This window comes from Rhodofomes roseus (genome assembly GCF_022264815.1).
Source record: "Rhodofomes roseus strain CIRM-BRFM 1785 chromosome Unknown C8Q71scaffold_28, whole genome shotgun sequence".
Lineage (NCBI taxonomy): Eukaryota > Fungi > Basidiomycota > Agaricomycetes > Polyporales > Fomitopsidaceae > Rhodofomes > Rhodofomes roseus.
Window position 1 is genome coordinate 46,124 of NW_025952984.1, and position 24,425 is coordinate 70,548.

Consider the following 24,425-nt stretch of genomic DNA (forward strand, 5'->3'; position numbering starts at 1 on the left):
GTCCGCCTCGACTTTGACCCACTTTCATCTATCACCCGCAGCCACCGCGCCACAACGCCTGCACTCGTTGTTTCACGTCCACCCCGGGGCGGGCGCGCGGTCCGCTTCCCCGCCGTCGTCGGTCGTGCGCCCCACGTTCGATGCATGTGCGCACACACACGTCCCAATTGCATCCTGCATCTTGTGTACGACATCTCTCCCCGTCTTCTGATCTCAGTGGTGCGTCGACTATTGACCCCGATGTGTTTGTCCCAACCCCTGAATACTCGCAAAACAGGCAGCTATGCTGTCATGCGCCCCGCGCAACCACCTCCCGGACATTTCACGCGCAATGTGCGCTCAGATACGACAGACGCGGCTGGGTGTATCTGCAGCCTGTCATGGCAGACTGCAGCCACCCCCTGTAAATCACCCGTCCATCCTATACCGTGCACTAGCGCTGCATCGCAGCGACGGGCGTCGGGCGATACGCTGCCCCTGATCGGTGCGGGCAATCCCAATCGCTCGTTCCTCTCGCGGAACACCTTCGCGCTGAATCGCCGACGCCGTACACACACATGCACGGGCGCTGTTTTACGCCCAGCATCCGTGTCCGCCCCTCTCTTTTGCTCTTGCGTGCTCTCACCGCCACACCTATCGCGCACCGGCACACGGTTCTGCCCTGCAGACGAGCCACGATTTCTCCGCACAAGCAGCGTGCAGTGAGTGTACAGATCTGCGAACAATCACCGACTGGCGCGGACCGTTACACACCTGCGTCGCGCGCGTCTGCTTACGCTCCCGGCGCGATCACGCGCGCGGTATGTGTCACTGGCTCGCCCGGTTCTCACTCTCTTCGCTGCCCGAAGCAGCGGCGGAGAGGCACCGAGAGTTGGTCCAGACAGCCCGGACGACGCCCGAGAACCGCAATGAATGAAAGGCATTGGGATTGGGACATGCCCCGGGAGACTCGTCCAGACCGTGGCGACGCTCTCGGGCGTATTGCCTGAGACGCGGTCTGTTTACGGAACTTGGACATGCGTGGCGTTGGGCGTGTGCGTGCGTCGTCCGCGTCGGATAGAGCCCCGTGAGCCGGAGCCTGCAGCGAACAAAGCAGAGGCTGGAAACGGATAGATAACGGAGGTGGCTCGTCCGGGACGAGTGAGCAGGCTGACGAGGCGCCGGAAGATTGAGATTGACAGCGTTCATGAGACGTGTGCATTGCATCCGTGCAGCTGGCTAGTAGATGGGTGGCTCTCGTTAAGCGTGCAGACGCGATGGAGCAGCTGTCAACTAGGGGCGGGAGGGTTGTACTCGCGGGCCAGCGAGCGGTCGCCCGTAGCGCGCGGATTACCGCGACAGTACTGAGTGGCATCTGCGCCCTGTCGCGGATCTGGAGGGAGATGCGGTCAGGAAGGATGGGCCGTCGCAGTGCCTGTGCGTTCATACACGCGCGTTTGCGCCCGCCGTGCCTCGACTAACAACCACCCCCACGGACGTGAATCTCAGCCACCTCCGCACGCGCGGTCACGGTACGACGACGCGTCGCGAAGCGTGGTGGCTGCCAGGTGGCTGCGGCGGACATGTCCTTCTCCCACCGCTCGCGCGTCTGTGGCTGCTCGCCTGGGCTCAATGTCGCGTCAGCTGGCTGGCCAAGAGGGCTCGACGCGAACGTGAAACGCAATATGGACGGCCAATGGAGGACGTACAGCGGAGGTCGGCAGTGGGAGGACGCGTCCAGCGGGCGTCTGAGGTGTGAACGCCCGGGTCGTCGTGGTCCCGGATAAGCTGCCCAGATCCCCAGATAGCCGCCCGAGCACGCCAGATCACATCGCCACGCGACTGGCCTTTCCGGGCCAGGCCCTCCCGGACCCTGCCCCGGACGCACACGAGAGATTAGATGCCGGCGGTTGCGTATTAGGTAAGCCGAGCCCGGAGAACCACGCCGGGCGGTCGACGGTGATTACGCCCAAGATGGCAAGAGGAGCGGGCGCAGTGGCCAATGGGAGGCCACGATTCTGGGCAGCGAGCGATCCTCCACAGCCGCCGCCGGGAGTGAGTGCGAGCAGGGTGTGCTGTGCGTGGGCCTCGGTCGCTCATGGCTGCGAGGATGAGAAAGCCGAGGGCGACGTCGCCCGGATAGGCCACGCTTCGTGCATGCACTGACCCACTGTGTGTGTAGTGGCGCGCTCCACCGTCGGCCTCCTTCCCCTATTGGATACTGTAGTAGTTCGTGAGTACACAGCCGCAACGGGCTGTGCTCCGTCCCGCCTCCCGTCCCGTTCTAGCCTCCTCGAAGCACCGAACAACGCTGCATTCTCCGCCAGATTACTTCATGCTGATCAAACACTCCTCTCTCTGCCACTCAGCGTACAAGGAGAATGAATTGCTTGGAGCCGGCCTGAGGCGCGAGCGAACCTCCGAGGACGTCCACACCCAGACCGTCGTACTGTAACCTATCACTCCACCATCTACAGCCAATCCTAACTGGCAGCTAGGGAGCATCCTGTCCTGTCTCTCCATCCGCTCCCGTCGTGATCGGCCCCGTAGACAAGCCGTGCCAATCCTGAATGCCTTCATCGCGGCCGATACCTCCCTGACCATTTCAAAGTCCAGCCTAGCCTTAAGGCGGTGTACTGTCCACACGAAACTGAAGTCGAACGTGTGCTCAGCTGTCTCCCATAGGCTGAACACTCACCATAGACATGCAGCCGCCATGATCGGCCGTGAAAAAAAATTGCGCGAACGGGACGTGAACGATCAGTATCGCCGTTGAACCTACTGTCTTCCCCACAAACATGCGGGCTTCTTGAGTCCAGACAGAGTGCCTGAACGAGCCGATTGGCAGGGAGTGTGCCGGAAGGAGCAGTCTGCTGGACGTCCTGACCTGCGCGCAGCCACTATTCCTTGGTCGGCCGTCCAGTCGATGCTGATAATCGCGTTGGATTGTGGGGCCTGGCTCCTCCTGCTCTGCCTTCCCGTGCAATTCTCGGAGCCCAAAGCTGCTTCTGGCTAGATTGCCATGGCGAGGAGGACGGCGGACTGTGATCGTGTATCCAGTGAGGCGGCAGGAAGGTAGAGCGGGGCCGTGCGGCGTATTCTGGGCGCGCACAAGTCGGGAACTTGCCGTCCTGTCTGTGCGACTGCCGGCGGGCGGGCGTTGGGTATAAAGTCTTGGGGCCCGCGGTAGGAACGAGTAAGGGGTCGGAGAGCACCCACTGCCAGTAGGTCCCTCAGGAACGCAGGGACGGACTGGTAGGCACGTAGGTAGGTCCGCAGGTAGGTAAAATTCGCGATAATGAGCTGAGTGAAGTGCTGGCTAGCGACCGGCGGCCTGGCGCAGGCGGGCGGCCTGTTGGGAGGCGGGAAGCGCTCCGCTGGTGACTGGGTGGCGATGGTGGTCGACCGTGCCGTGAATGAGCCAGTTGAGCTCATGGAAAATTAAGCATGCAGGGGATGACTCACTGGCTGCTGCGCTAAGCGCATGGCATCGATGGGCGGCCTGTGACGCTCGTCGATGGTGGGGGATCGAAGGCGATGATGCGCACAGAAAATATGCAGACGCGGTGCTCTTGAGGGTTGTTACACTCCTCGACCTGTATGGACGTCACTGACCTAGGCTACAGACTGCAACGCACCGTCTGACTCCTCGGGCTGCCTCTCAGTCGGCACCATCGGTGCGTGGGTCTTGGTCGTGTAGTACAAGGTTGTCTAGGGGTCATTGACTATTGTCGCTATTGCGACGCTAACAAGGCCAGTAAGCTCAGAGACCTCCAAGGTTCGCGATATCCTGCTCGTTGGTGGGCGAACGATCTGGTTGCATTTGTCCTCGATGCCCCGCCTGTCCCGGAGGCAGGGTTTCCGATCGCGCCGCTTCATTACCGTCCGCCCGTCCGCCCGTCCGGTCGGTCGGTTGGCCGGTCGGTTGGCCGCTTCACGGCCGAGGAGGCAGCTCCGCGTTAGAAAAATAATAAAATAGGGGGCGGCTTGCGCAGAGAAAGTTCGGGGGTGCGGATTCACTCGGTAGTCTGGTGACGGCGATGGCTACCGATACTGACACAGTGCAGGGAAAGGATCCGGTACCCGTGTACGGGTCTTTCCGAGGGTGGACTGGGGTCCGTGCTTCCGGATAGGATTGCGGCGCGCGTGCTTGTCGCCCGATCAAACGACAAAGGGAGGGATGAGCCAATGATTCTGGTCGCCGTTGTACTAGGCTGCCCTGAATTAAGAAACAGGTGAGACACTCGACCGACCAGTGGCCGCCGCTGCACCTTTGGACGGTTTAATGGCGTGCACGGCCATTGCATGCGCTCACCCCTTTGCGGGGAATGTGCTCTCTAAGCAATCTCCCCCGCGCCTGACCCAGGTGTTTCATTTGATTTGATGAGGGCGCTGCAGCGGACGATGTTGCAGCGTTGTTCTTGCCATTACCTCCCGTCCTCCTTGTTCTCTCCTTCGCTGCGGGCCTCCCCGGGCTTCCAGTTCGTCTAGAGCCCGACCATAAGCTCCACGGCACGCGATCTGACGGGGAGACTACGGATGGGTGTCAGGAACTAGGCAGGTCGCCTCCATGATGCCGGAAGAATACGCCCTCTTGACAGATCGCTACTACAGACCGGGCTATGGTCAGCGCTGTATGTTGTGATTGAACTACAAGCCACGGGACACGGGACAAACAGACAGATAGAACGACTTCGCTATCCGTCTGAGGGCGCCGTTGAGGCTTCGTATCGCCTGGCGAGCAGCGGCCTTCCGCGAATGGGTAGATTACCATCCGATGCCAGCGTGTCAAATGGGCCATGGGAGATGCGAGCGATGCGAGATGCGGGTTGCAGACGGGAGATGGGAGGCCACTGACGCGAGGTGAGGTGATGACGTCGACTCGCACTAGCTCCCACTCGTGCTCGTTGCTACTGATTCTGGGGTCGTCCTCGCCATTGAGCGGATCCCTGGGGCCCAGCGATGCGCCCGGTTCTCGGTGCCTTCTCCGGATACCTCGCGAAGCCCGCTGCCTCAAGATTCAGGAAGACGGCGCTCCGGTGGGACATGCGAAGGTGGGACGGGTGACGCAAGAACGCACGATCTGCGCGCTGGGGAGTACGCCTGACGTTCGGGGAGGCATGCAGCCCACAGACCCGTCCGTTAAGCTCATCGCGCACGATACTTTCCGCGCCGCGTGGTATTTCACGAACCTCGACCAGGCTCGGTCGCCTCCAAATGTGTCTGTCTTCTCGTGGTCTTTTCGTGGTACATCCGGTATCCCGCCTACTCGGCGTCGCGCGACCCTGCATTGCGGTAGAACCTCAGACGCGGTTCTATTTTCTCTCCTGAGTGTATTTATGATCAGTTCTAGCATTTGGTGTCGTGAAATGGGTCCCACGAACAGAAACGACTGCATGAAACACATGCTGGATCGGACTCGGCCGCCAAATTCTTCATTCCGCTATTCCTTCTTTACGCGTGTTCCGCTCCCTGATCTATAATTGCTTCCGCACTGAAGGTCTTTATCATGTACTAGCACGTCACCGTATGTTCTGGCACCAACTCCGCGAGCCGCTGTTTAATTTCACCTGATTAGCACTTTGCTTGACGGCACGACAAATAATGAGATCACTTCCTCAATGACATGCCAGTGGCAGCCAGAAGCAATTGTCAAAATCATGGCATCGCACGTCCGTGTACGTGTACGCGCCCTGATAAGCGGTTTAATATGACAGTAGATGCCTGATGGAAAACGAAGCGGTAGCGCGATTTCACGGACGACGACAGCTGAGGGAATGAATGAATGGGCATGATGGCGAAGGCACGGACGGTAGCGCGACAAACAAAATCAATACAGGGAGGACTGTCGGAGCTCGGAGAAATTGCCGATAATTACAAGCACACTGGACATGGAGCATCACCGGAGGCGAACTCTGTATGGCGCAGACCATGCATGCATCCTACGAATCCACCTGATTGTTGGCGTGTGCGGCTCGTCCGTAGCATAGCGAGATTGGTTTGTGCGTGTCATGCTAAGTGAGTCAGCGCCACCCGGTGAACTGGTCAACAAAAAGCTGCAGACGTCATAGGAGCATGTAAATTTGTATAAGGCAGCCAAGGTTATGGGGCCTCCACGCTATCGTGGGTCGATCTTGTTTTCAATCTCGAGCATCGAGCAAAATGCTTGCGTTTGAGGATTCGGATGATGTGGAGCTACGAAACCGTATCGATCAGCATGGTCCGTAGTCGTAGCCCAAACGGTGCGACTGTATATGACATACGTTGCTGTCCTTGTTCGGGATTGCCAGAGTCGGTCGCCGGGTTTGGCGGCGGCGCCGTTACCACGAAGGCCTGGCACTCCTCCACCTTCGTCGTCTTGACGTGCTCCTTCACCCATGCAAGCTCTTTCTCAACAGCCTCCCGCGCGGCACTCTCTTCAGGATACATCATTTGGCTCGGGCCTGTGGGCATGTACGAATGGAAGGCGCGCGTGACGGCAAGCCACTCTGGATCAAACGACAGTACTGGTGCAGTCTGCTCGCCTGCAACGCTACTTTGGTGTTCTGCTGGCTCTGGGATGTCGACGATCTACGTTGGCAAGCACAGAGCAGAAATGCAATGAACAGTGATATTTTGTATGAACACACGCGATTCCTTAATGCGAGGACCGAACGCACCTCCAAAAATTGTCGTCTCGGCAGACATTTGTCGAGCGCAACGAAGCGCGTCGCTCGCTGCGGAGGTGGAGGTGGTGGAGGGCTCGCGACCTGCTCGACCTCGTCATCTAGCATGATCTCGTCCGGATTCACGGGGGCGGCTGGCTGCGTCTGGTCGGCCGCGTTCGCAACCTCCGGCGCGGGGGTTGACCTGGGCCGCTCAGATCCTGCTGCTTCTCCTGCACCCTCGCCACCACCGTCCTCGATCGCGATTTCGTCAGGATTCTCCCCAGCTGCGGTAACACTACTCCCGCTCTGCCCGATACTCTCCGCCTGTGCCGGTGGACCGTGCATGACGCGCGCCTCGAAGCGACAGTGCAGGTGTGCGGCGAACCACCAGTCTGGCTTGAGGGTGTGGAGGAGGTCCATGAGCGGCGGCGAGCCGAGGATGCCTTTCTTCACGTCGTCGCGGAAGTGGGGCTTACGCCGGAGGAGGTAGCGCAGATCGCCATGGTGCTCGATGCCTTGGGGCCAGTCGTGGGACAGGAAGACTGTCGGTGATGAGAGCTGCAAGGAAAGTCAGAGTTCGATGGTGCGAGATAAACACTGGATATTCAGTCGCATATACGAAACGCTTATTTTAAACATCCGGAAGCGACAACGCGCGAAGGGATGTGAGGGCACAAGAATTGTAAAGCCTGAGCCGATGAGAGCGAAGCACACTCACTAATGATAGCCTTCGGACGTTATATTCGCGTATGTGGTAGATGCTACGCATAGTACCATGGTTGTATGGTACCCTCTCGTAATGGCCTGCCGAACCACTTTAGCTCCGCAACTGGACTTGGACTGTTCTATGCGCACCACGTCGGAAGTCTTGCGGCTTGAAGATACCTGAAGCGCCTGCTATGCGAATGCCGTTCACCTGAACACATCCTGCATGGCCGAGGAAGTAGATCTTGGGTGCAATCCAGCCACCATGGTATCTGAGTAGTTTCGGGTCAATTGATACATTTGGTTTACGATGTGCGTGTGTGACATACAGCTCCCAGAAATAACTGGACGCCTCATGATTTCCGCCGATGACGAGCGTCAGCACGGGAGCCACCTTCTCTCCCGTATAGTACCTTGTAGGCAACGTCAGTATTCGCCTCGCAGAAGTAGCGGATGACATCAGAATTCTGGGAGCTGACCTACTTCCAGAACTCGCCTAGCTGGCGGTACTTGTCCGGGACGGCCATGCATTGGAGATCACGGTAGTTGCGGATAGCCTGGAAATCGCCACAGATGAGAAGCACGTCTACTTTGTATCCATTGCGTTGTTCGAGGCTTTGTATCTCAGAGTATATGGCGTCAAGCTCGCCATGGCAGCAACCTTCGATGGCGACCTGACATCCAGTGTAAGTTTCGCGGCAGCCACACGGTGTTCGACACCGGCTCATACCTTCATGACCAGCGATTTGACTTGGGCTTACTGTCTCGTTTGCCTGGCTTCGCACCTGCGTAGGAGAAGTTAGTGTCGGTGTAAGTGGCTGAGTGCTCCGAGCCGAGTGGGCATCCGCTCGTCCCACGTGATCGCCTCCCTGGGATAGATCTGAGATGGAGATCGACCTCTGCGACTTTTCCTCAGCCACACCGCCCGTACACCCATCCCCGCCTCGCCATGTTGCGCACAATGTACGTTTCCGGCTGCACAGTCACAGTTAATATCTGATATATGAGAACACAGAAAACCAAAGAATGCCCGCTCCAAGCGGGCCCTCCAAGCACGCGAATCCAAGGAGGTCGAGGACCCGCGCACAGCGATCTTCGTGAAAGGCACCCACACAGGCGAGAAGGTGAACGCTGCAATGAAGGAGATGGTGCGTCTTCACTTCTTTGCACATACTTAATTCCTGTTGTTCACTTACACTTATTCTCCCCCAGATGGCCCTGAAGCGACCAAACGCCATCTCCTTCTCAAAAAAGAACACCGTCAGGCCATTCGAAGACGCCTCATCATTAGAGTTTTGGGCCCAGAAGAACGATGCAAGTTTGTTCGTTGTGGGTCAGAGCACGAAGAAGCGGCCGGACGGGCTTGTGTTTGTCCGTATGTACGACAACCGGGTTCTGGACATGTGCGAAGTTGGCGTCGAGAAGTGGGTCAGTATGAATGGGTTCAAGGTGCGTCTTCCTTGATATTTCGTGTTGTGCTAGACTGACTGACAGCTGTGTCTCAGACTCCGAAAGCGACACCAGGACACAAGTCATTAATGCATTTCGCCTCTGAGCTGTTCGACACCCATCCCCGGTTTGTTCAGCTGAAGTCTTTGTTGATGGACTTCTTCAACGGAGAGGTCATCGACTCCATCTGCCTCGCTGGTCTCGAACACGTTATCAGCGTCTCCCTCGGCCCTACCCCAACATCCCTCAATACAGCTACCACCTCCAACCCGCTCCAACCGTCCACTTCTACCGACACCTCAGACTCTGCGAACCTGCCGACCGTGCACGTCCGAGTATACGGTGTGAAGCTCCTCGCTTCCGGAACGCGCATCCCGCGGGTCGAGCTCAACGACATGGGCCCGTCGATGGACCTCGTCCTGCGGCGGCACACGGAACCCGACCAGGAGCAGCTCAAACAGGCGCTTAGGCGGCCGAAGGTGCGGAAGCAGGACGTGGAGAGCGGGCTCGGCAAGAAGCGGAAGAACATGGAGGTCGACGAGATGGGCGACCTCCGCGGCAGGATACACGTCGCGAAACAGGATTTGAACAAGCTGCAGACGCGCAAGATGAAGGGATTGAAGAAGGGGCGGGGGGATGCGTTCGACGAGAGTGGGGAGAGCGAGCACGAAGCGGACGAGGATGCACAGCCCAGGAAACGGAGAAAGGATTCGTAGATAGGACGGTATCCGTCCTGGCGGCCTTTTCTTGGCCTTACATGCGATCACGGTGGTTCTGTTCTCGTCGGATCTCACTCAATGCTATGGCATCGCATGCATCTGTGCGATTCGCACCTTGCTAATTCTTGTGACCTACTGAGCGCGTCATCCGAACGTAGGTCCCATCAGCGAGTATTTGTTGATGTCTCAAGACTGCAAAGTGGAGGGTAGTTCAGAGCTTCCAGTGGACGCCGACAGCGCAGTAGAGTCTACGTTACATTTGAGACGGAGAAGGGACTCCTCCCTGCACAAGTTGCGCGTTGCGGTGCACGCATCTCTGTCCAGACTCGAGACCCAAATTCTTCCCCTGTTCCGTACAGTGCCGTGCAGCAGTAAGAATAGGAACAGTGGCTGAAATGCGCCCCATGCGGGTGTTGAATGCAGCGATACCTCGAGGAGCTGATCGTCGGACCGATTGACAACTATGAAGTCCGATGAACTGCCTCCCTGCCGCGTGCATTCAGAACTATGTCCTCTGCACTCGAACTGGGGGCGGGGAGGCCGACGGGGGCTGTGGGTGAGAGCTGCTTAGGTAAGCGCGGGGGGTGGCGGGACGGGAGAGTCGGTTGTTTGTCGCCGCCGTCGACATTCTCGCCGAGGCCGCTGTCCCGCCCCTGTCCCCGACACAGCTCTCTGTTCAGACCCGCCCAGCGTCGCGCGATCAGCAACGTGCTCCCCCACGGGACGCCGCCCACGCTCATTTCTGCCTATCGTCTCGCTCATCTAATCTGCTTTCCCCGCCATGTCTGGTACGTCCCCATCACCCAACGTGTAGCTCTTCTCTCACCTCTCCTGCTCCAGACCCCTTTTCAGGACTCTTGTACGTATCCTTCACATCCTGTCCAAGTCACCGCGTATTCATACGTTCCCAGCCCCACAGCACCGTCGACATCATCCTCGACCGCCTCTGACACAAGCACGAGCACGAGCACGTCTTCCTCTGCGTCCTCGTCCTCGTCGACTACCTCCTCTTCTTCGAGCACCACCTCCAGCTCCAGCTCCTCGTCCAGCTCCTCGTCTAGTTCCTCTTCGTCCAGTTCCAGCTCTTCATCGAGCTCCTCCTCTTCCTCGCAGTCTTCCTCAAGCTCGACTGCGTCGGCAACGTCCAGTAATGGCTCCTCTACCAGCGCTTCCACTAGCACCCCGACGAGCACTGGTAGCGGGTTCTCCACCAGCTTGGCCACCATGACCAGCAACGGCGAAACCGTGGTTGTCACCAGCTTCCTCCCCCCGGCCTCCCAGACTGCCAACAACGACACTGCCAGTGGTGGCTCGACTTCGTGAGTCCATCGTTCTCTGTTGTCCGCCGACATCAACTGCATTGCCCCACCACTATTCAATCCGTCTGTCCTTGCATCGGAGAGCGCCAGTATGCTGTGAGGCACCTGCGTCTCTCGCAGGACGCTCCGTCTCTGCAACCTGATGCACACGATTACCAAATGATACCCCTTCGTCACTCTCCTCAGCCACCCATGCCTCCATATGACTGCCCTCCTCGATTCGCTGCCCCGCGCTTTCCGGGTTACTGATTGGCTTTCACAGGTTCTTTCAAAACAAAGGCGAAGTCGCTGGTGTCTTCGCCGCTGTTGGTATTGTGGCTGCGATCATCATCATCGCCCTCATCACCCAGGCCATCCGCAGGCGGCGCGCTAAGGCATTCGACGACGAAGTCGCTGATGCTGCCGCCGAGGCCGCCGCACAGGCCCACGCGCCCAACTTCACCGATGATGACTACGGCTACCCCGAGGATCGTGCGAAGGAATTCGGCCCCTATTCTGACACTGCCAGTCATGGCACGTACACCCAGCCTCCTATGCAGCCTGGTGAGAGCTATAACATGGCCGAGCTCCCGCACTTCGACCCGTACGCCGTGGCCGCGGGTGCCCCCGGCGAGCCTTACGCCGCTGCTGGCGCGGCGGGCGATCCCTACTCGGTTGCGGGTGCTGCGGGCGCTGCGGGTATTGGTGCTGCAGGGCTAAATAGGGCTCGGAGCATGGGTCAGAACAACCAATTGTCCCCGTACAACGCTTTCGCGCAGCCTCAGGCGCCGATGCCCCAGACGCAGGCCTACCTCGACAACCCGTACGGTGCCGCCGCAGCTGCGCAAGGCCAGCAGAACGCTCCCCAACGGCACGTTTCGCACAAGTCAAACACTGGTACGGAAGCCAGCTTTGACCTCCTCGAGGCTGCCGGACTCGGTGGTGCCGCGGGCGTGGGTGCAGCAGCAGCAGGTGCGAACGTCAGCCGTAACAAGAGTTTCGGCAGCACCACATTGGCTATGTCTGGTTCCGAACATAGCTCGTCACACGGTGGTCATAATGCGGCTTACGGCGGTTACTTCGGCTCGCAGCTTCCACCAGGTGCACGCCCGCCATCGATGGGTGACCCGTTCGCAGCGTATAACAAGCCGTCGCAGCAGGCAAACCCGCCACAGCCATCACCAAACGAGAGCGACCGCGCGTCGGCAGAGCTGCCTAACCCGTTCGCGCAGGGAAGCTCCGGCTCGGGCACGAGCCCTGAGCCGCCATTGCTCGGCACGAAGTTCAACTCGCCGGAGAGCACTGCTGAGAACGGTGATGATGACGACGAGCCGGGCCCTGCGGGTGGGTGGCTTCCCCAGGACAGCAGGAATAGCTTGCGAGATGAGGAGGATTATGGTTACGGAGGCGGACGCCGCGTCCTGAAGGTCAGTCTAGCTAGCGTGTCCTCTGCTGACCAGTGCTGATTGTGTTTGACCAACAGGTGGCGAACGAATGATCTGCCTGATGTAAATTCCCATATGCGCTGTAAGCTTTTAGGTGAGGTCGGGCGACTCGTAGGAGTGCAGGATGGAGTCTAGGTACCGTCCTCGTGCGCCTCACCTTCGCCCGTGCGTGCGTTTACTTATTTATGTTCTCCTACCCACCCATTGCATCTTACATCCCGCGCACCGCTCGGTGAGCCGTCTGTCGCACACTCCGCTGCTTGTCCTCGTCGATTTCCCGCGCTTTGTTCGATCCGTGCTTTCGTCGCGCGTGTGTGTTACTTACTTTATGTCTTCGTGTTATTGAGCCTTCATTATCGAACCCTTCATATGACTTTTTGCGTCTGTTGACCTGGCATCGTTGGCGGTGTGGACGCTCGACCGGGCTTGTTCAATACTTGTGTCCCATCTTCATGTCGTTTTCGGGTGAAAAGTGTACGGTACATACCTGCTCGTGGGCTACGAGATGTCCTTCGTGCGACTGCGGGTGCCGGCTCTGCCAAGGTAGGCCGTGCGGATGCTCATCTCACATAAGTAGTTGAGACAGATGGACATGATGTTCTGATCATTGCAGGTAAGTCGCTCTTTCATGTTCTGCTGCGCCTTACCTTGATTTTTATGGACTGTAGCTATCCACCACCTCGGTGTGTGCGGATGCGTCACTGGGGGCCTGCGGTAGTTTGCTTCAGCTAGGTTCAGGGATACGATAACAGCATAGCTCGATACCATCGCGTCCTCGCTCCCAAGACCCGTAAGCGTCCCACCATATTCTGTAGGTTCGACACCCATATCCTGCACGGGCCTCAAGCTGTCTCAAGGCCTGGCAATGAAAACTTCGACCTGCTGACGGTCTTTGACGAATTATTTTTGATAGTACGGGCAGTACTGACTGATCATCGGATATTGCAAGTACAGCCTGCGCGTTATGTAAAGGAGAAATGCCGTTTCACTCATCGCATTGCGTAGGGAACGACTGGCTGTGAGGTATTCTTGCCATCGCCCGAAGTTGTCGTCAAGCTGGCGTTTTCAAGGGCATATTCACCCTCTTTGTCTCGCCGTCACCCAATCATTCGTCAGCACGCCGGAGGGCTCCAGCTCATCTCGAGGATAGTTGGAGTAGCACCTTGTACATACGAGGACCATAGGTCAGACGTGGTATTGTATGTAGCGGTCTAGTCATATAATTCCGCTTCCAAGCACACTTCCGAGCCATCGTATGCGACCACGGATTGCCAGAAGGTAGAACCTGAAGCGTATGGTGCCACAGGCTCGTTCGATTGAGAACGTGCCTTGAGGACAATATCAAACACCTCTGCTGCTCCACTCATGCGGAGGACGCTTGTCAATGCGGCATGCAGTCGCAACAAAGGGGTGTTTGGCAAGTCTACTCTCGTGTCCGACCGGCCTGAGTGTCCGGGTAACGACGGTCGCGTCCCTGGGGTATCGACGGCGATTGGACGGGGAAAGTCGCCGCTGTGATCGTGAAAGGTGACGTGTTTGGAGATGTGCCGTGCGCCGGCCTGCTTAAGCACGGTATGGTATGTCTTGATTACGTAGCAAATCAGAGTCTACGCATGAGTCAGTTGATAGTCCTAGTATCTGATACGAGTCAACACACACTGACCTCGGTAGGCTGCAGGCACCACGTAAAGCTATCGAACGCATAGTGTGCTAATGTATTCATGACCAGAGTATTTGCGGGACCATCCAAAATTTCATTGTCTTTGATAGATGCCTGATCGACCTCGCAATAGTGTTGAGCATGTCTATAGTGGCAGTATGGACCTACGCTGATGCTGTCTGTGAAAGTGACGCGTCCGGGGCATCTAGGACGTACCTCATCTGGCGCATCTGCGCCGACTGGTGTGGCGATACGGACACATTGCGGGGTGGTGCCCGTAGGCATGCCTCGAGGTTGCCATATATCTCGAGGAGCGCTATGATCTACCCACTCGGTCATGAAGCAAGTATAATTATCGCGCCTCAAGAGCTGCGAATCGCCGTGTGTGAGCTACCAGCAACGTTATTCATATGGGTACATACCATTTCTCTCATATATTTGACGGGTCCATAACCGGGCTTGTATCTGTCCATACAGAGCTCTCGTATGGTGGATCAACTCGGAGTTGGATGGCCTTCATTCTAGAGGTGTAGGCTGCTCGACCGGCTGTTCATCAAGAGTATCAAGAGTAAGAGCTTCCCATATTAATTGCACTCGCCTGGCCATAGCATGAACGCAATCCAAGCGGAAGCGAGCCGAGATAGTCGTTGAGCTAGAGATTGAGCCTGAGGTTCGCCGACGCGTAGTCCGTGAGTGTCACTTGCACATGTGCAAATGGCAGCTGAGACATAGCGCTTTCCGGATGCTAGGCCGAGCTCGTCCGCCGTTTGGTACATCGTATTGAAAAGACGCGTCACGGTGAGTTGAGGAGTCCCCTGCGTTGCATACCGTCCTACGCGGTGTACCCATGCTGGCGTATCCAGGTGGCCGAGAGACGGATCGTCGAGGACTTCGAGATGTGCCTCCGCGTTAGAGTGCAGCGTGTCATCAGTGAGTGTGTCATCTTCCGACAGTCGTTCCACCGCTTGTCTGAACCTCTCAGAGAGAACTTGAGCGTGGCTGAGGCGCATGGAGGATCCGATGGGACAGCAACGCAGAAGGACTGAAGACCACTCGTATGAAAGTATATCTGCGGGCGGTACAACTTGAGCAAAGGCGAGATATGGGGCTGCGCTACTAGTACATAACTTGAACTTGAAGTATGCGGCATGCCGCACACGCGTGTTCAAGGTCGTGGTGTCACGCAGTCATGCAACTGTGACCACCGCGTCAGAGTGACAGCATCTTCGCGCCAACCCAATGATCCATTTGAGCTTGCTTTGTCTACGGTCTATGCGAAGATGTGGCCTCGCCCCGTCCGTGAACCCCTTCAACTCAGATCTGCTCCGTGTTTCCATCTCAGCCAGGCTAAGGGCGTCCTCGCCACAGTCGAGGTCCACAACGACGAGGGTTGGCAACTCGGAACGGCATATGCTTCGAACCGTCAAGATGTGCGATCATCTGTCTCCTAGTGAAACAACTTCGATAGACCGGAGAGGCCGTATATCTCCCTCTACCAGCAACCGTCAAGTGCTGTTCCGTATACGAAGACACACGAAGTACGTACTCCTCATGAAATCCATCCTATGCTGCAGTCAGTCGCGTAGCGGCATCCTGAGCCACACGATGTGTGGTGGTCCGCAACAGGCGGTTTGCGGTTGCGCAGTGCGCCCTACTGGCATTTCTTGACTGACGATGTTTGTTGTGATGAGGTAGCGGTGTCCTTTCCCTCTCGATGAGATGTACGACATCCGTGAGTTCTTCCACTTCCCAAGCCATCTTGCGTCTGTCTGATTGTCCACATTTGTTTGGCGCACTCCACATCGCTGCGCGTGGGAGGTAGTTACCAGATGTTTTGTTTTGAGTTCCACTTCGCTGATATGTGGTTGTGGTCGTTGGAGAGCTGTGCGAGCGATGAGATGACTCTGGGCTGCTTGCGCTTATTCGGGCACCTCAGCTTCAGATAATCGTCGATGAATCGTGCCATTGTCATTAAGACATGTTTCGCATGACATGTCTTCGCTGCAGTACGTCTCAATGTCCTGACATTGTAGACCGACTTGATCAGTGGCGTCTATCAGATGGCACCGGTGGCCAGCAGATCCCAAATGAGCTCGACGCTCAGCAGCTCACATCGTTTGACAAGCGTTCGTGCGCGCTGAATGAGGTAAGTACGTACGATGAGCGCTGCTAAATTGACGTGACCGTACCTGCCGCCCACTCTGCGGAAAATCATGTTGACACTAACGCCTTCGCGGCGCTATGTGATAGGATCGAAGAGTATTTGCCCTAGGTTTGGCCCAGACGACTTGAGAAAGGTGCAAAAGGCGTCTTACTCAGTACTGCGTCTCATAGGATCATGGGCTGAGAATGGCTGAGGCCGAGGTCTCGATGTGTGTGAGTACAAAACGAAACCTTCCACGAACAACGCTCATACCCCATTTGCAATGCCCGAAGTGGACTCCGTCAGGGCGGCCGCTAGTTCGAAGCGAGAACTTGAAAAGCTTCCGTCACTTCGATTCGGGACCCTTTGCTCGAACAAGCACTTCCACGATAATTGGCAGAGTCCTCTCACTTGGAGCCTGGCGACCATCACCCACAGCATCGAGACCTTGTTTCCTCCGTCCAGGGTTTTGTCATGCTTTTCGGTGTGGAGGTGTTCCCGCCAGCGCCTGTTCTTTGATGCGCGCAGCACCCACTGCCACTGGCCAACGATCCCGTCAACAGACAGGCTGACCATCCCAGCCCAGCGCGGATCTACTACTGACCTTGTCAGTTGGTAGCTCATGCGAGGCTAGTTCACGCGTGGCGACGTAAACTCGTCGGTGGCGCTCGACAGGAATACAGAACCACACGCCAAGGGCGCCTTAAGGCGGGATCCCGAAACATACAATGGCTCTTTGCCTGGCCCTGTTTCGGTTACTACACGATCCATCAATCGCCAGGAACTCCACGATCTCGACCCAAAGGCGATGTTTGTATATAAGCCTGCGCGCCCCGCTCCCCGCGAGAAGTGCCCGCTCCCCCTCCGCTTCAGCTCGCTCCTTCTAGATGTGTCTTTGACTGGCCTTGACACCTAATGTTTCGTTCCGCTGTGCGTACGGCTGGCGCGTTGGCCGTCCTTGCTTTCAACGTACTCGTAGTCGCCGGGGATAATACAACATGCCCAGGACCCCTCCTCGATTGGTATACGGATTATGTCGGCGAAACGCCATGTACGTCCGCATTACCCTCTTAATCCTGCTCGCTGTGCTGACTCGCTGGCTTGCAGGCACGACCTATCAACGCCTTCGTCAGCTCTGTGACCCCAGCTGTAAGTCTCAGATTCTCATTGGCTTCTTCGTGAACCTCATACGCATCGACCCCTTCAGACCAGGTCCCGCTATTCCGCCATACAGCTCCCGGGGATCAATGCGACAGCGAAGTTTGTATGTCACACCTCGCAGATGCTCCCCTCACAGTTCGCTGATCATCATCCCAGCGGCATGCTGCTGTAACTCGGTCGCATGGTCCCTAAGCATGCTCTGCATGAAGTGCGTCGTCGCCTTGTCTTCTGTGTCTTACCCTATGTCTCATGGCACACACAGCTGTCAAGAACATGCGGTATCAAATGGCTCAGGGTCCATAGAAGCTCGTACGCTGGGTTTCTCGGCGGAGGCTACACAGAAGCACTGACAGCGAGACCTCGGTGCAGCCGTGGGCGGCTACTACCAGTACAGGTTCGCAAACTCGACGTCTCACTCGGGCTACTGTGGAAATGGCAATAACGGAACGTACGTCGCACCGGGCGAGGTCTGCGCGCTTTGGGAGGCACCCGGCTAACGAATCCTTGGGATGGGATGTGCGATTGGAAACAGGCTGGCGGCGCAGGTCCAGAGTGCCGTGTGCAACAGCGGCATCAAGATCGCTGACTGGCTATACCCGCTCTACTGGTCGAATGGTGCATGGTCGGTCCGGTCGCTGCTCCCGTGCTTGCGTTCGTGCTGACTTGATCTGTTTGACGTCATAGGTTCTAGTACGTCCATCTTGTGTGTGCATCCCTGCAACAGCTTATGTGAGATTCAGTACGAATATGATGAACCAGGCGACGCTGAACCAGACGGCAACGAACAACAATACCTTCACACATTGCAATTCTACTAATCTCGCTAGCAACGCGACGTCCTCCTCGCTGATATCCACGTCGACGTCTCAAGGGACCGCGAGCTCCTCCTCGGCCTCTAGCTCTGTGACTGCAGGAGTTGTAGCGGGTGCGGCTAAAAGCAGCTCGAGCAATACTGGGGCGATTGCCGGCGGGACCGTTGGTGGCGTACTTGGTCTCTTGCTGATTTTTGTCGGCGCTGCTGTCTTTATGAGGAAAAGGAAAGCTGCGGCGGCCAATGCTGCTGGAGCGCCGGGTTCTGGGGACGTGCCTCCGATGACTGGTGTAGCAGCTCCCCTAGCACCGAGCGCGTATAGTGTAGTGCCCTACGATGTCCCACAATCATACGGTGAGTGGCCTTGTCCACGGCCAATCTGCAATATTCTGAATGACCTCCAGCAGCAATCATTGGCCAACCCATCTCGGGCAAGTACGGCGCGTTGCCGCCCTCGTCCACGACGGACTTCAGCTCAATGAGCGCGGGATCGGCGACGTACCATACACGCACGGACAGCACGAGCAACACGGCGAGCAGCGACATGCGGCAAACCGTAGTGACGAGCATGTTTGCGATGCCTGCGGTGCTCGAGCCGGAGGAGGACGCGGGGCGGGTGACGACTGCGCTGCGGCCGCCTCCCGCGTACCGGAGCTCGTGGGACGACCGGCAATGAGGTGTTGGATGGTGGAGGCGGATGCTAGTACATTGTTTACCATTGACCACGTAACTTATTCTGGAGCGGGTCTCGGACCAGAGGGGGTCGCCATCGCCTTCATTACCATTTGTATATTGTCGAAATGTAATGCCGTAGAAAGCTGTCGCTCATTCTGTGATGCCCGTTGGTCGCATTCCGATCAGGTGATCGATCGAGGAGGATCGACGGCCGGGCCACGCATTTGCCACGCATCATCTTGCAGCCCGTGCACGCCATCCCCTCGCCATGCAATCCCAGCCTCCTATTTCCGCAATCTATTCAGCATGTTCCTCGCCTCGACCGTGTCTCATTTCCCACCTCGCACCCGGAGCGGAGAGCCGTACCGTCCCACCTGCGAGAAGAGCACACCCACTGTGACGAGGATCTGCACTAGCTACTACGGACATGACGAACACACTGCTCGAGGAGAAAGAGAGTAGGTATGATGTGGCGATCGTCGGTGCAGGGTGAGCCATTTCTTCCCGCTGCAAGCAATCGCTCTAAACTACCCCGCAGGCCTGGAGGAGTGATGATGGGCATAGCGCTCAAGGAGCAATTGGGCGTTCACGATATCAGGGTACGCAGTCAACCTACCATTGGACATCGCATGCGGTCTCACAGCGTCGCTCTGCTAGATCTACGACAAGTCGTCCGACTTTGGCGGGACCTGGCTTGTGAGTACTTGAGCGCCCGTCACCTCTACTTCCACTAAAGCTCTCAACTCACTCCTCAGGACAACTCGTACCCCGGCAGCGCATCCGACACGCCCGCCCACTTCTACACCCCTACCACTCACATCAATCCTCACTGGTCCCGCACATTCCCTCCCCAGTCCGAGCTCCTCGCCTACTGGCGCGGCCTTGCGTCGCAATACTCCCTTCACACGAATGCCTCCTTTTTCACGCGCGTTGTCCATGCGTCCTGGAACGCGACTACGCAACACTACGACATTGAGATCGAGGACGTCCGGACTGGCGAGCGGAGACAGGAGCATGCAAAGTTCGTCGTGAGCGCGACGGGCTTGGTCAGTGAGCCGCGATACCCGGAGGGCATCCAAGGGCTGGGTCAAAAGGGAGAGTGTGCATTCGAGGGCGTGGGCGGGTTATGGCACTCTGCGCGGTGGAGGCATGATGTCGACTTCCACGGGCGCAAGGTTGCTGTCATTGGGAACAGCGCGTCGGCGTGAGCGGTTCGCCTTTGGTAGCGGTATCCCCTGATTCTCATGAGTCCTGCCTGCAGAGCACAATTCGTTCCATGTCTATCGGCTGACCCAGCCACCCACGTCGTGAACTTCTGCAGATCGCCGAATTGGTTTGTCTATGGTGTGCGTGCTACTCCGAACACACGCTCCCGTTTGCTGAACGATTTCGTCACTGTGTAGGCCCGCCACCGATACCCTCCCGCGCTCCGTTGGGTGCTAGCACACGTACCCCTCGCGTTACGTATCTTCCGGATGTCCGTCATCCTCGTGCGTTGCATTTCAGCTCTACTCTCCTATGCACGGACCGACCCGCTGCATAGATCAATTACGGTCGGCCGATATGGCATACCCTTCGCCAGAAGGTCAAAAGTGGAGGCAAAGAGGGCCGTGAAGCTGTAGGTATCTACACTCAGATGCCTCCCCGTCTCGCCTGATTATCGGCACTATAGGACCTCACAGCATACATGAAGCGCACCGCTCCGGCGAAGTATCACCAACAGCTCACACCCAACTACCGTACGTACCTGCTAATCCCTCCTGTTCCGGGCCTCGGCTGACCGGCTTTTGATAGCAATGACATGCCGTCGCCCGATCCTCGACGCGGGCTACTACGCCTGCCTTCACAGGCCCAACGTCGAGCTCCGTTCGAACGCCGTGCGGGAGGTGACAAAGAGCGGGCTGCGCTTCGAGGACGGGACGGAGGAGGCGTTCGACGTGATCATCTTGAGCACGGGCTTCATCACGGTCAGTAATCCAAAATGATTGTTTGCTGAGATCAAGAGGTTGAGAGTCAAGACGTGATAGGGACGGAGTCTCTTCACGATCAAAGGAGAGGGCGGTGTGGACCTGGATGAGTTCTGGAAGAGCGAGGGACGCCCGATGGCCCATCGCGGCGTGTGTGTACCGGGTTTCCCCAATTTGTTTCTCATCGCAGGTGGGCCTCGCGCATTGTCCAACCCAGGCTTCTGAGCACACTAGGCTGACTTGACCTCTACCTGCAGGACCAAACACGGTGACGCGCAACGGCTCCGCGATCTTCACGCACGAAGTCGGGGTGGACTACATCGTCCAGCTCCTGACGCCCCTTCTCCGACCCTCTCCCTGTCCCTCCCTCACCTTGCGCGTCCCCCTCGCTGCCTACCGCGCCTTCAACGCTGCCCAAGCACCTGCGCTCGCCGCCGGCGCAGCAGCCACAGCAGCCTGCCCACCGTCGTGGTTCCGTGCGGACGGGGGGACGGGCGCGAACTTTAGCACGTGGCCGGGGAGCATATATGGGTTCTGGTGGGCGATGCGGAAGGTGAGGTGGGAGGAGTATGATGTGAGGGACGCGGAGGGTACTGCGGTGGATGTTGGCGGACGGTGGACGAAGGTGGTGGGTGCGTTGGTGAGTGTTGGGGCGGTCCTTGGGATGGGTGTGGGTTGGTGGGAGAGGGAGAGAGTGGGGAAGCTTGTTCAGGGTGCGTTGCGAGGACACTAGAAAATGGGCTTGAGGATTATAGGCTCAATTGGGCGACATGGACAGCGACGGCTATCGTGTAAGTTGTACTTTGTCGGCGATGTCTTTTGACTGCTTGAATCCAGAAGATGATGTGTACATGATCCAGACGATCTAGATCTTGCATTGCTTCAACCAGAGTTGCGTCCGCACACAAGGAGCTTGCGACAGTCCGCCGAAGATCTACCATTGACAGTTGATTGACAGTCTACAGATCTGGTAATGCGACCAAGAGCACTACTGATGACCAACTGGGTTCACCGCCTCTGACGGACCCGATAGGACTCCGGGCGTCAACCGCGTTGAGCGCGCACGCCGTGAAAGTGCTCAATCAACCTCGTTCGGCAGTAGTCCATGGGTGAAACACACTCCGAGGATAGCCTCAGTGAGCGAACGTTGAAGCTGTGCTAAGGGCGGGCCCTATCATCCCGGTTCCGAGCACGTAGAGGATGTATCTTAAGGTCAGGATTTTGCGAGGTCAGGATTCTGCGAGGTCAGGATATTGCGTTTCATGGAGGTGGGCGTCGAGTGGCTGAAGCACATAGATTGATGGATATCAGACATCTCGCCAGGGACCAAGGGCGTACCTCCACGGCACACTGGCAAAATACAGAGATGTTGGGCAGCATCCGGGAGTTGAAGTCCGGAGGGTGGTGAGCAATGGCGAGTACGCTCGTTCTTGAGTATCCAGATACGCCGGGACTTTCGCGACGACAGTAGCACATGGGGTCAACATGAGGTACATACCTTCTGGCGGAAACATTACATTCGAGTCCCTCTGAGGCGGTGTCGTCGTCTCCGGCGTCCAGATGGGCCCCTGTCACTCACGCGTTTGGCATCGCCTTTTACTTAAGTACATATGCCCTTGTATAGTCCCAATACTCCGACGGTAGGCCGACATAAGTGAGTCAGTGAGTGGTGATTGTTGCTTGCACAGGTGGAGATGCTAGCCTGACTGACCTAGTACGATGTTCATTCATGCAAGTCGTGTCGTCAGCAGGTAACGCGGACATGCAGAACTGAGCACCCCGGCATGCAGCACGAACTGGCGATGAAAACGGATGGAAGTACTTAACGCCCTCTGAGGGTCGGGCCGATGAAATATGGCAGTTTGAAACACAAGCGAAGCGGGGTGATCCTGCATCCGTGTTGCCCATCCACGCTTGACCTGGTGCCGCTGTTGATCCGGGCCTCCGGCATACAGCACCTTGCGCTCTAGCGGGGTATTCGGTGACTGCGAAAGCGCTCGGACCCAGGGCAGCCCTACAAAAGGGCGAAGCGGGATAACCAACGCCCTTAGCTCGCAGCCCTTCTCTCTTTCAGAGCTCCCCCTTCCGAGTACAGGTACTGGTTGGTGAGTACCCTCCGCGCCCCTCCACTGCATATTCACTCACGCCGATGATGCAGCCTTGTGCTCTTTTGATCAGTCCATCCACATTCTTCGTTACGACCTCACGACTTTACTCTTAACCCCATCCTAATCACTTTACTGTCACATCTCTCATCCACGTCCTATTCAACATCAACATGCGTTCTTACAGCACCGTCCTTCTCCTTGCCGCTGCGGCATCTGTCACACCCGCCTTCGCTGCCCCCATCTCATAGTACGTGCTATCGGTATCCTACATATCCCCCATCCCAATGCTGATCAACTATGCTCGTAGCACGTCCGACCTTGATGTCCGTGGCGACTTCGATAGCCTCGAGGCTCGCAACATCGACGAGGAGGTCTTTGCGCGCGAGGTCTACGAGGGTCTTGAGGCGCGCGATTTCGAGGATGACGTCCTCTTCGCCCGCGACTTTGACGAGGACCTCTTCGCCCGCGACCTCGACGACAACCAGTTCATTGCCCGTGCTCTCGGCGTGAACGAGGAGCTCGTTGCTCGTAGCAAGATCGGCAATAGGATCAAACATGCCTTCCAGAAGATTGGCCACGTTCTCGGTAAAGTCGTGAAGGGCGTCGCGCACCTCATCCTCAAGCGTGAGGACATGGATGTCCTTGCGCGTGAGCTCGGAATCGACGAGGAACTCTTCGCCCGTAGCTTTGACGAATACGAGTTCGCTCGGCGCGGCTTCCCTGAAGAGCTCTTCACCCGTATGCTGATGGAGGAGCTCGACACACGTGGAGTCGAGGAGCCACAGCAAGTCTCGCAACCTGACGCCGCTCACCTCGCCGAGCAGCCCCATGCACACGAGATGAACGGTGCTGCCGGGGCTCACCGTGACGGCAAGGCGCACACCGGAGGTCGTCACAATGGCAGGAAGCACGCAGGAGCTTATCGCAATGGCAAGAAACGCACTGGAGCTCATCGCAAGGGCGAACACCGTGGGGCTCACTCGAAGGGCGAGCATGCTCAGCACCGTCAGCAGGGCACTCAGCACCGACAGCAGACTGGTGAGGAACACCACGAGCCCGAGGGCGCTGTGCTCGACCACCAGTCGACGCAGCATCACACTTCCGAGCACCCTGGCGCGCAGGAGCACCCCGGCACGCAAGAGCGCCATTCGACGCCCGAGACGCGTGAGGACGTGCTCGAACTGCTTGCGCGCGCGTTGAGCGGCGAGTTCGACGAGCTCGACTGAGGGGCGGATCGGTGAGACTTGAGTGGGAGTGATTTCAGGGTAACTTACGGGCAGGATGGTCGTTGTAACTTATCGTAATAACTGGAATGTGAATGGTTGATCAATACTGCGAGTTCTGTCTCTTGTGTGCAGTCATCGTGAGGCGTTAACTGGCAAAGGCAGCGTAAGTGTGTGGCAGCGACGAGTCATAGGCTCGTACTCAGTGAAAGGTTCCGAATGCATATCACAAACAACATACGGGATCATCATACTTACTGGGGTGGTCCCACATCATCGGCACAGCGCATCCGCTGTGCTGTGGTAGTATGTGCACGAAAGCGAATCATTTTGTCCGAGTCCCCGCTGCATGCTGACTATACTCGCGCTGAGAGGCGTCTGGCCAGCCCTGCTGGATATAGTAGAATCAAGCAGGATGCGCCACCCTTCGATGTA

General features: G+C 57.4%; 11 protein-coding genes across 11 annotated transcripts; 7 read left to right on the plus strand and 4 right to left on the minus strand.

Annotated features, from left to right (window-relative positions):
* Positions 1 to 258: 258 nt before the first annotated feature.
* Positions 259 to 1,232, plus strand: C8Q71DRAFT_783578 (uncharacterized protein). Its single transcript, XM_047924981.1, has one exon. The coding sequence runs from the start codon at positions 558 to 560 to the stop codon at positions 987 to 989; it is 432 nt and encodes a 143-aa protein (XP_047774133.1). The 5' UTR covers positions 259 to 557; the 3' UTR covers positions 990 to 1,232.
* A 3,300-nt stretch (positions 1,233 to 4,532) lies between these two features.
* On the plus strand, positions 4,533 to 5,585 carry C8Q71DRAFT_313262 (uncharacterized protein). The gene has a single exon (XM_047917738.1). It carries the CDS (start codon positions 4,779 to 4,781, stop codon positions 5,460 to 5,462), a length of 684 nt encoding a protein of 227 aa, XP_047774134.1. The 5' UTR covers positions 4,533 to 4,778; the 3' UTR covers positions 5,463 to 5,585.
* Positions 5,586 to 6,049: 464 nt separating this feature from the next.
* Positions 6,050 to 8,193, minus strand: C8Q71DRAFT_313217 (DBR1-domain-containing protein). Its single transcript, XM_047917737.1, has 8 exons — positions 8,062 to 8,193; positions 7,815 to 8,005; positions 7,661 to 7,744; positions 7,482 to 7,603; positions 7,345 to 7,430; positions 6,639 to 7,184; positions 6,243 to 6,549; positions 6,050 to 6,174 (listed from the first exon to the last, which is right to left on the minus strand). The coding sequence occupies exons 1-8, from the start codon at positions 8,065 to 8,067 to the stop codon at positions 6,098 to 6,100; spliced, it is 1,419 nt and encodes a 472-aa protein (XP_047774135.1). The 5' UTR covers positions 8,068 to 8,193; the 3' UTR covers positions 6,050 to 6,097.
* On the plus strand, positions 8,136 to 9,745 carry C8Q71DRAFT_313411 (Brix-domain-containing protein). The gene is made up of 4 exons (XM_047917739.1): positions 8,136 to 8,294; positions 8,347 to 8,479; positions 8,544 to 8,780; positions 8,837 to 9,745. Exons 1-4 carry the CDS (start codon positions 8,281 to 8,283, stop codon positions 9,494 to 9,496), a joined length of 1,044 nt encoding a protein of 347 aa, XP_047774136.1. The 5' UTR covers positions 8,136 to 8,280; the 3' UTR covers positions 9,497 to 9,745.
* A 310-nt stretch (positions 9,746 to 10,055) lies between these two features.
* On the plus strand, positions 10,056 to 12,762 carry C8Q71DRAFT_783593 (uncharacterized protein). Its single transcript, XM_047924982.1, has 5 exons — positions 10,056 to 10,287; positions 10,340 to 10,358; positions 10,411 to 10,818; positions 11,081 to 12,224; positions 12,281 to 12,762. The coding sequence occupies exons 1-5, from the start codon at positions 10,281 to 10,283 to the stop codon at positions 12,293 to 12,295; spliced, it is 1,593 nt and encodes a 530-aa protein (XP_047774137.1). The 5' UTR covers positions 10,056 to 10,280; the 3' UTR covers positions 12,296 to 12,762.
* A 691-nt stretch (positions 12,763 to 13,453) lies between these two features.
* Positions 13,454 to 14,187, minus strand: C8Q71DRAFT_716073 (uncharacterized protein; the record flags this gene model as incomplete). Its single annotated transcript, XM_047921079.1, has 2 exons — positions 13,454 to 13,849; positions 13,906 to 14,187. 2 exons carry the CDS (start codon positions 14,185 to 14,187, stop codon positions 13,454 to 13,456), a joined length of 678 nt encoding a protein of 225 aa, XP_047774138.1.
* Positions 14,188 to 14,240: 53 nt separating this feature from the next.
* C8Q71DRAFT_783597 (uncharacterized protein) lies at positions 14,241 to 15,077 on the minus strand. The gene has a single exon (XM_047924983.1). It carries the CDS (start codon positions 14,910 to 14,912, stop codon positions 14,487 to 14,489), a length of 426 nt encoding a protein of 141 aa, XP_047774139.1. The 5' UTR covers positions 14,913 to 15,077; the 3' UTR covers positions 14,241 to 14,486.
* A 2,001-nt stretch (positions 15,078 to 17,078) lies between these two features.
* C8Q71DRAFT_883013 (uncharacterized protein) lies at positions 17,079 to 18,918 on the plus strand (the record flags this gene model as incomplete). The annotated part of the gene is made up of 10 exons (XM_047928508.1): positions 17,079 to 17,096; positions 17,153 to 17,194; positions 17,258 to 17,309; positions 17,363 to 17,414; positions 17,469 to 17,515; positions 17,576 to 17,654; positions 17,739 to 17,828; positions 17,891 to 17,896; positions 17,947 to 18,371; positions 18,422 to 18,918. 10 exons carry the CDS (start codon positions 17,079 to 17,081, stop codon positions 18,691 to 18,693), a joined length of 1,083 nt encoding a protein of 360 aa, XP_047774140.1. The 3' UTR covers positions 18,694 to 18,918.
* C8Q71DRAFT_783621 (uncharacterized protein) lies at positions 18,825 to 21,545 on the plus strand. The gene is made up of 11 exons (XM_047924984.1): positions 18,825 to 19,181; positions 19,231 to 19,291; positions 19,350 to 19,388; positions 19,448 to 19,896; positions 19,954 to 20,038; positions 20,096 to 20,182; positions 20,236 to 20,310; positions 20,365 to 20,431; positions 20,487 to 20,659; positions 20,720 to 20,849; positions 20,917 to 21,545. Exons 1-11 carry the CDS (start codon positions 19,120 to 19,122, stop codon positions 21,390 to 21,392), a joined length of 1,704 nt encoding a protein of 567 aa, XP_047774141.1. The 5' UTR covers positions 18,825 to 19,119; the 3' UTR covers positions 21,393 to 21,545.
* Positions 21,546 to 21,736: 191 nt separating this feature from the next.
* Positions 21,737 to 22,279, minus strand: C8Q71DRAFT_313056 (uncharacterized protein). Its single transcript, XM_047917735.1, has 2 exons — positions 21,998 to 22,279; positions 21,737 to 21,942 (listed from the first exon to the last, which is right to left on the minus strand). The coding sequence occupies exons 1-2, from the start codon at positions 22,171 to 22,173 to the stop codon at positions 21,873 to 21,875; spliced, it is 246 nt and encodes an 81-aa protein (XP_047774142.1). The 5' UTR covers positions 22,174 to 22,279; the 3' UTR covers positions 21,737 to 21,872.
* A 447-nt stretch (positions 22,280 to 22,726) lies between these two features.
* On the plus strand, positions 22,727 to 24,128 carry C8Q71DRAFT_313146 (uncharacterized protein). Its single transcript, XM_047917736.1, has 5 exons — positions 22,727 to 22,764; positions 22,818 to 23,014; positions 23,075 to 23,102; positions 23,238 to 23,805; positions 23,859 to 24,128. Exons 2-5 carry the CDS (start codon positions 22,938 to 22,940, stop codon positions 23,933 to 23,935), a joined length of 750 nt encoding a protein of 249 aa, XP_047774143.1. The 5' UTR covers positions 22,727 to 22,764; positions 22,818 to 22,937; the 3' UTR covers positions 23,936 to 24,128.
* The last annotated feature ends 297 nt before the right edge of the window (positions 24,129 to 24,425 follow it).

What these genes read in the sequence shown, in the direction of transcription:
- C8Q71DRAFT_783578 (XM_047924981.1), top strand. Translation starts at nt 558, where the DNA reads ATGCACGGGCGCTGTTTTACGCCCAGCATCCGTGTCCGCCCCTCTCTT.
- C8Q71DRAFT_313262 (XM_047917738.1), top strand. Translation starts at nt 4,779, where the DNA reads ATGGGAGATGCGAGCGATGCGAGATGCGGGTTGCAGACGGGAGATGGG.
- C8Q71DRAFT_313217 (XM_047917737.1), bottom strand. An exon ending in ACGTCCGAAGGCTATCATTA is followed by an intron (nt 7,185 to 7,344) that starts GTGAGTGTGCTT and finishes CTTTCCTTGCAG; the next exon opens with CTCTCATCACCGACAGTCTT. An exon ending in CGAGACGACAATTTTTGGAG is followed by an intron (nt 6,550 to 6,638) that starts GTGCGTTCGGTC and finishes TTGCCAACGTAG; the next exon opens with ATCGTCGACATCCCAGAGCC.
- C8Q71DRAFT_313411 (XM_047917739.1), top strand. An exon ending in ACGCTGCAATGAAGGAGATG is followed by an intron (nt 8,480 to 8,543) that starts GTGCGTCTTCAC and finishes ATTCTCCCCCAG; the next exon opens with ATGGCCCTGAAGCGACCAAA. An exon ending in TCAGTATGAATGGGTTCAAG is followed by an intron (nt 8,781 to 8,836) that starts GTGCGTCTTCCT and finishes GCTGTGTCTCAG; the next exon opens with ACTCCGAAAGCGACACCAGG.
- C8Q71DRAFT_783593 (XM_047924982.1), top strand. An exon ending in GCCAGTGGTGGCTCGACTTC is followed by an intron (nt 10,819 to 11,080) that starts GTGAGTCCATCG and finishes TGGCTTTCACAG; the next exon opens with GTTCTTTCAAAACAAAGGCG.
- C8Q71DRAFT_783597 (XM_047924983.1), bottom strand. Translation starts at nt 14,912, where the DNA reads ATGCGCCTCAGCCACGCTCAAGTTCTCTCTGAGAGGTTCAGACAAGCG.
- C8Q71DRAFT_783621 (XM_047924984.1), top strand. Translation starts at nt 19,120, where the DNA reads ATGACGAACACACTGCTCGAGGAGAAAGAGAGTAGGTATGATGTGGCG. An exon ending in GTGGCGATCGTCGGTGCAGG is followed by an intron (nt 19,182 to 19,230) that starts GTGAGCCATTTC and finishes ACTACCCCGCAG; the next exon opens with GCCTGGAGGAGTGATGATGG. An exon ending in TGAGCACGGGCTTCATCACG is followed by an intron (nt 20,660 to 20,719) that starts GTCAGTAATCCA and finishes AAGACGTGATAG; the next exon opens with GGACGGAGTCTCTTCACGAT.
- C8Q71DRAFT_313056 (XM_047917735.1), bottom strand. Translation starts at nt 22,173, where the DNA reads ATGTTTCCGCCAGAAGGTATGTACCTCATGTTGACCCCATGTGCTACT. An exon ending in TTTGCCAGTGTGCCGTGGAG is followed by an intron (nt 21,943 to 21,997) that starts GTACGCCCTTGG and finishes TATGTGCTTCAG; the next exon opens with CCACTCGACGCCCACCTCCA.
- C8Q71DRAFT_313146 (XM_047917736.1), top strand. Translation starts at nt 22,938, where the DNA reads ATGCGTTCTTACAGCACCGTCCTTCTCCTTGCCGCTGCGGCATCTGTC. An exon ending in ACCTTGATGTCCGTGGCGAC is followed by an intron (nt 23,103 to 23,237) that starts TTCGATAGCCTC and finishes TTCGCCCGCGAC; the next exon opens with CTCGACGACAACCAGTTCAT. An exon ending in TCAGCACCGACAGCAGACTG is followed by an intron (nt 23,806 to 23,858) that starts GTGAGGAACACC and finishes CAGTCGACGCAG; the next exon opens with CATCACACTTCCGAGCACCC.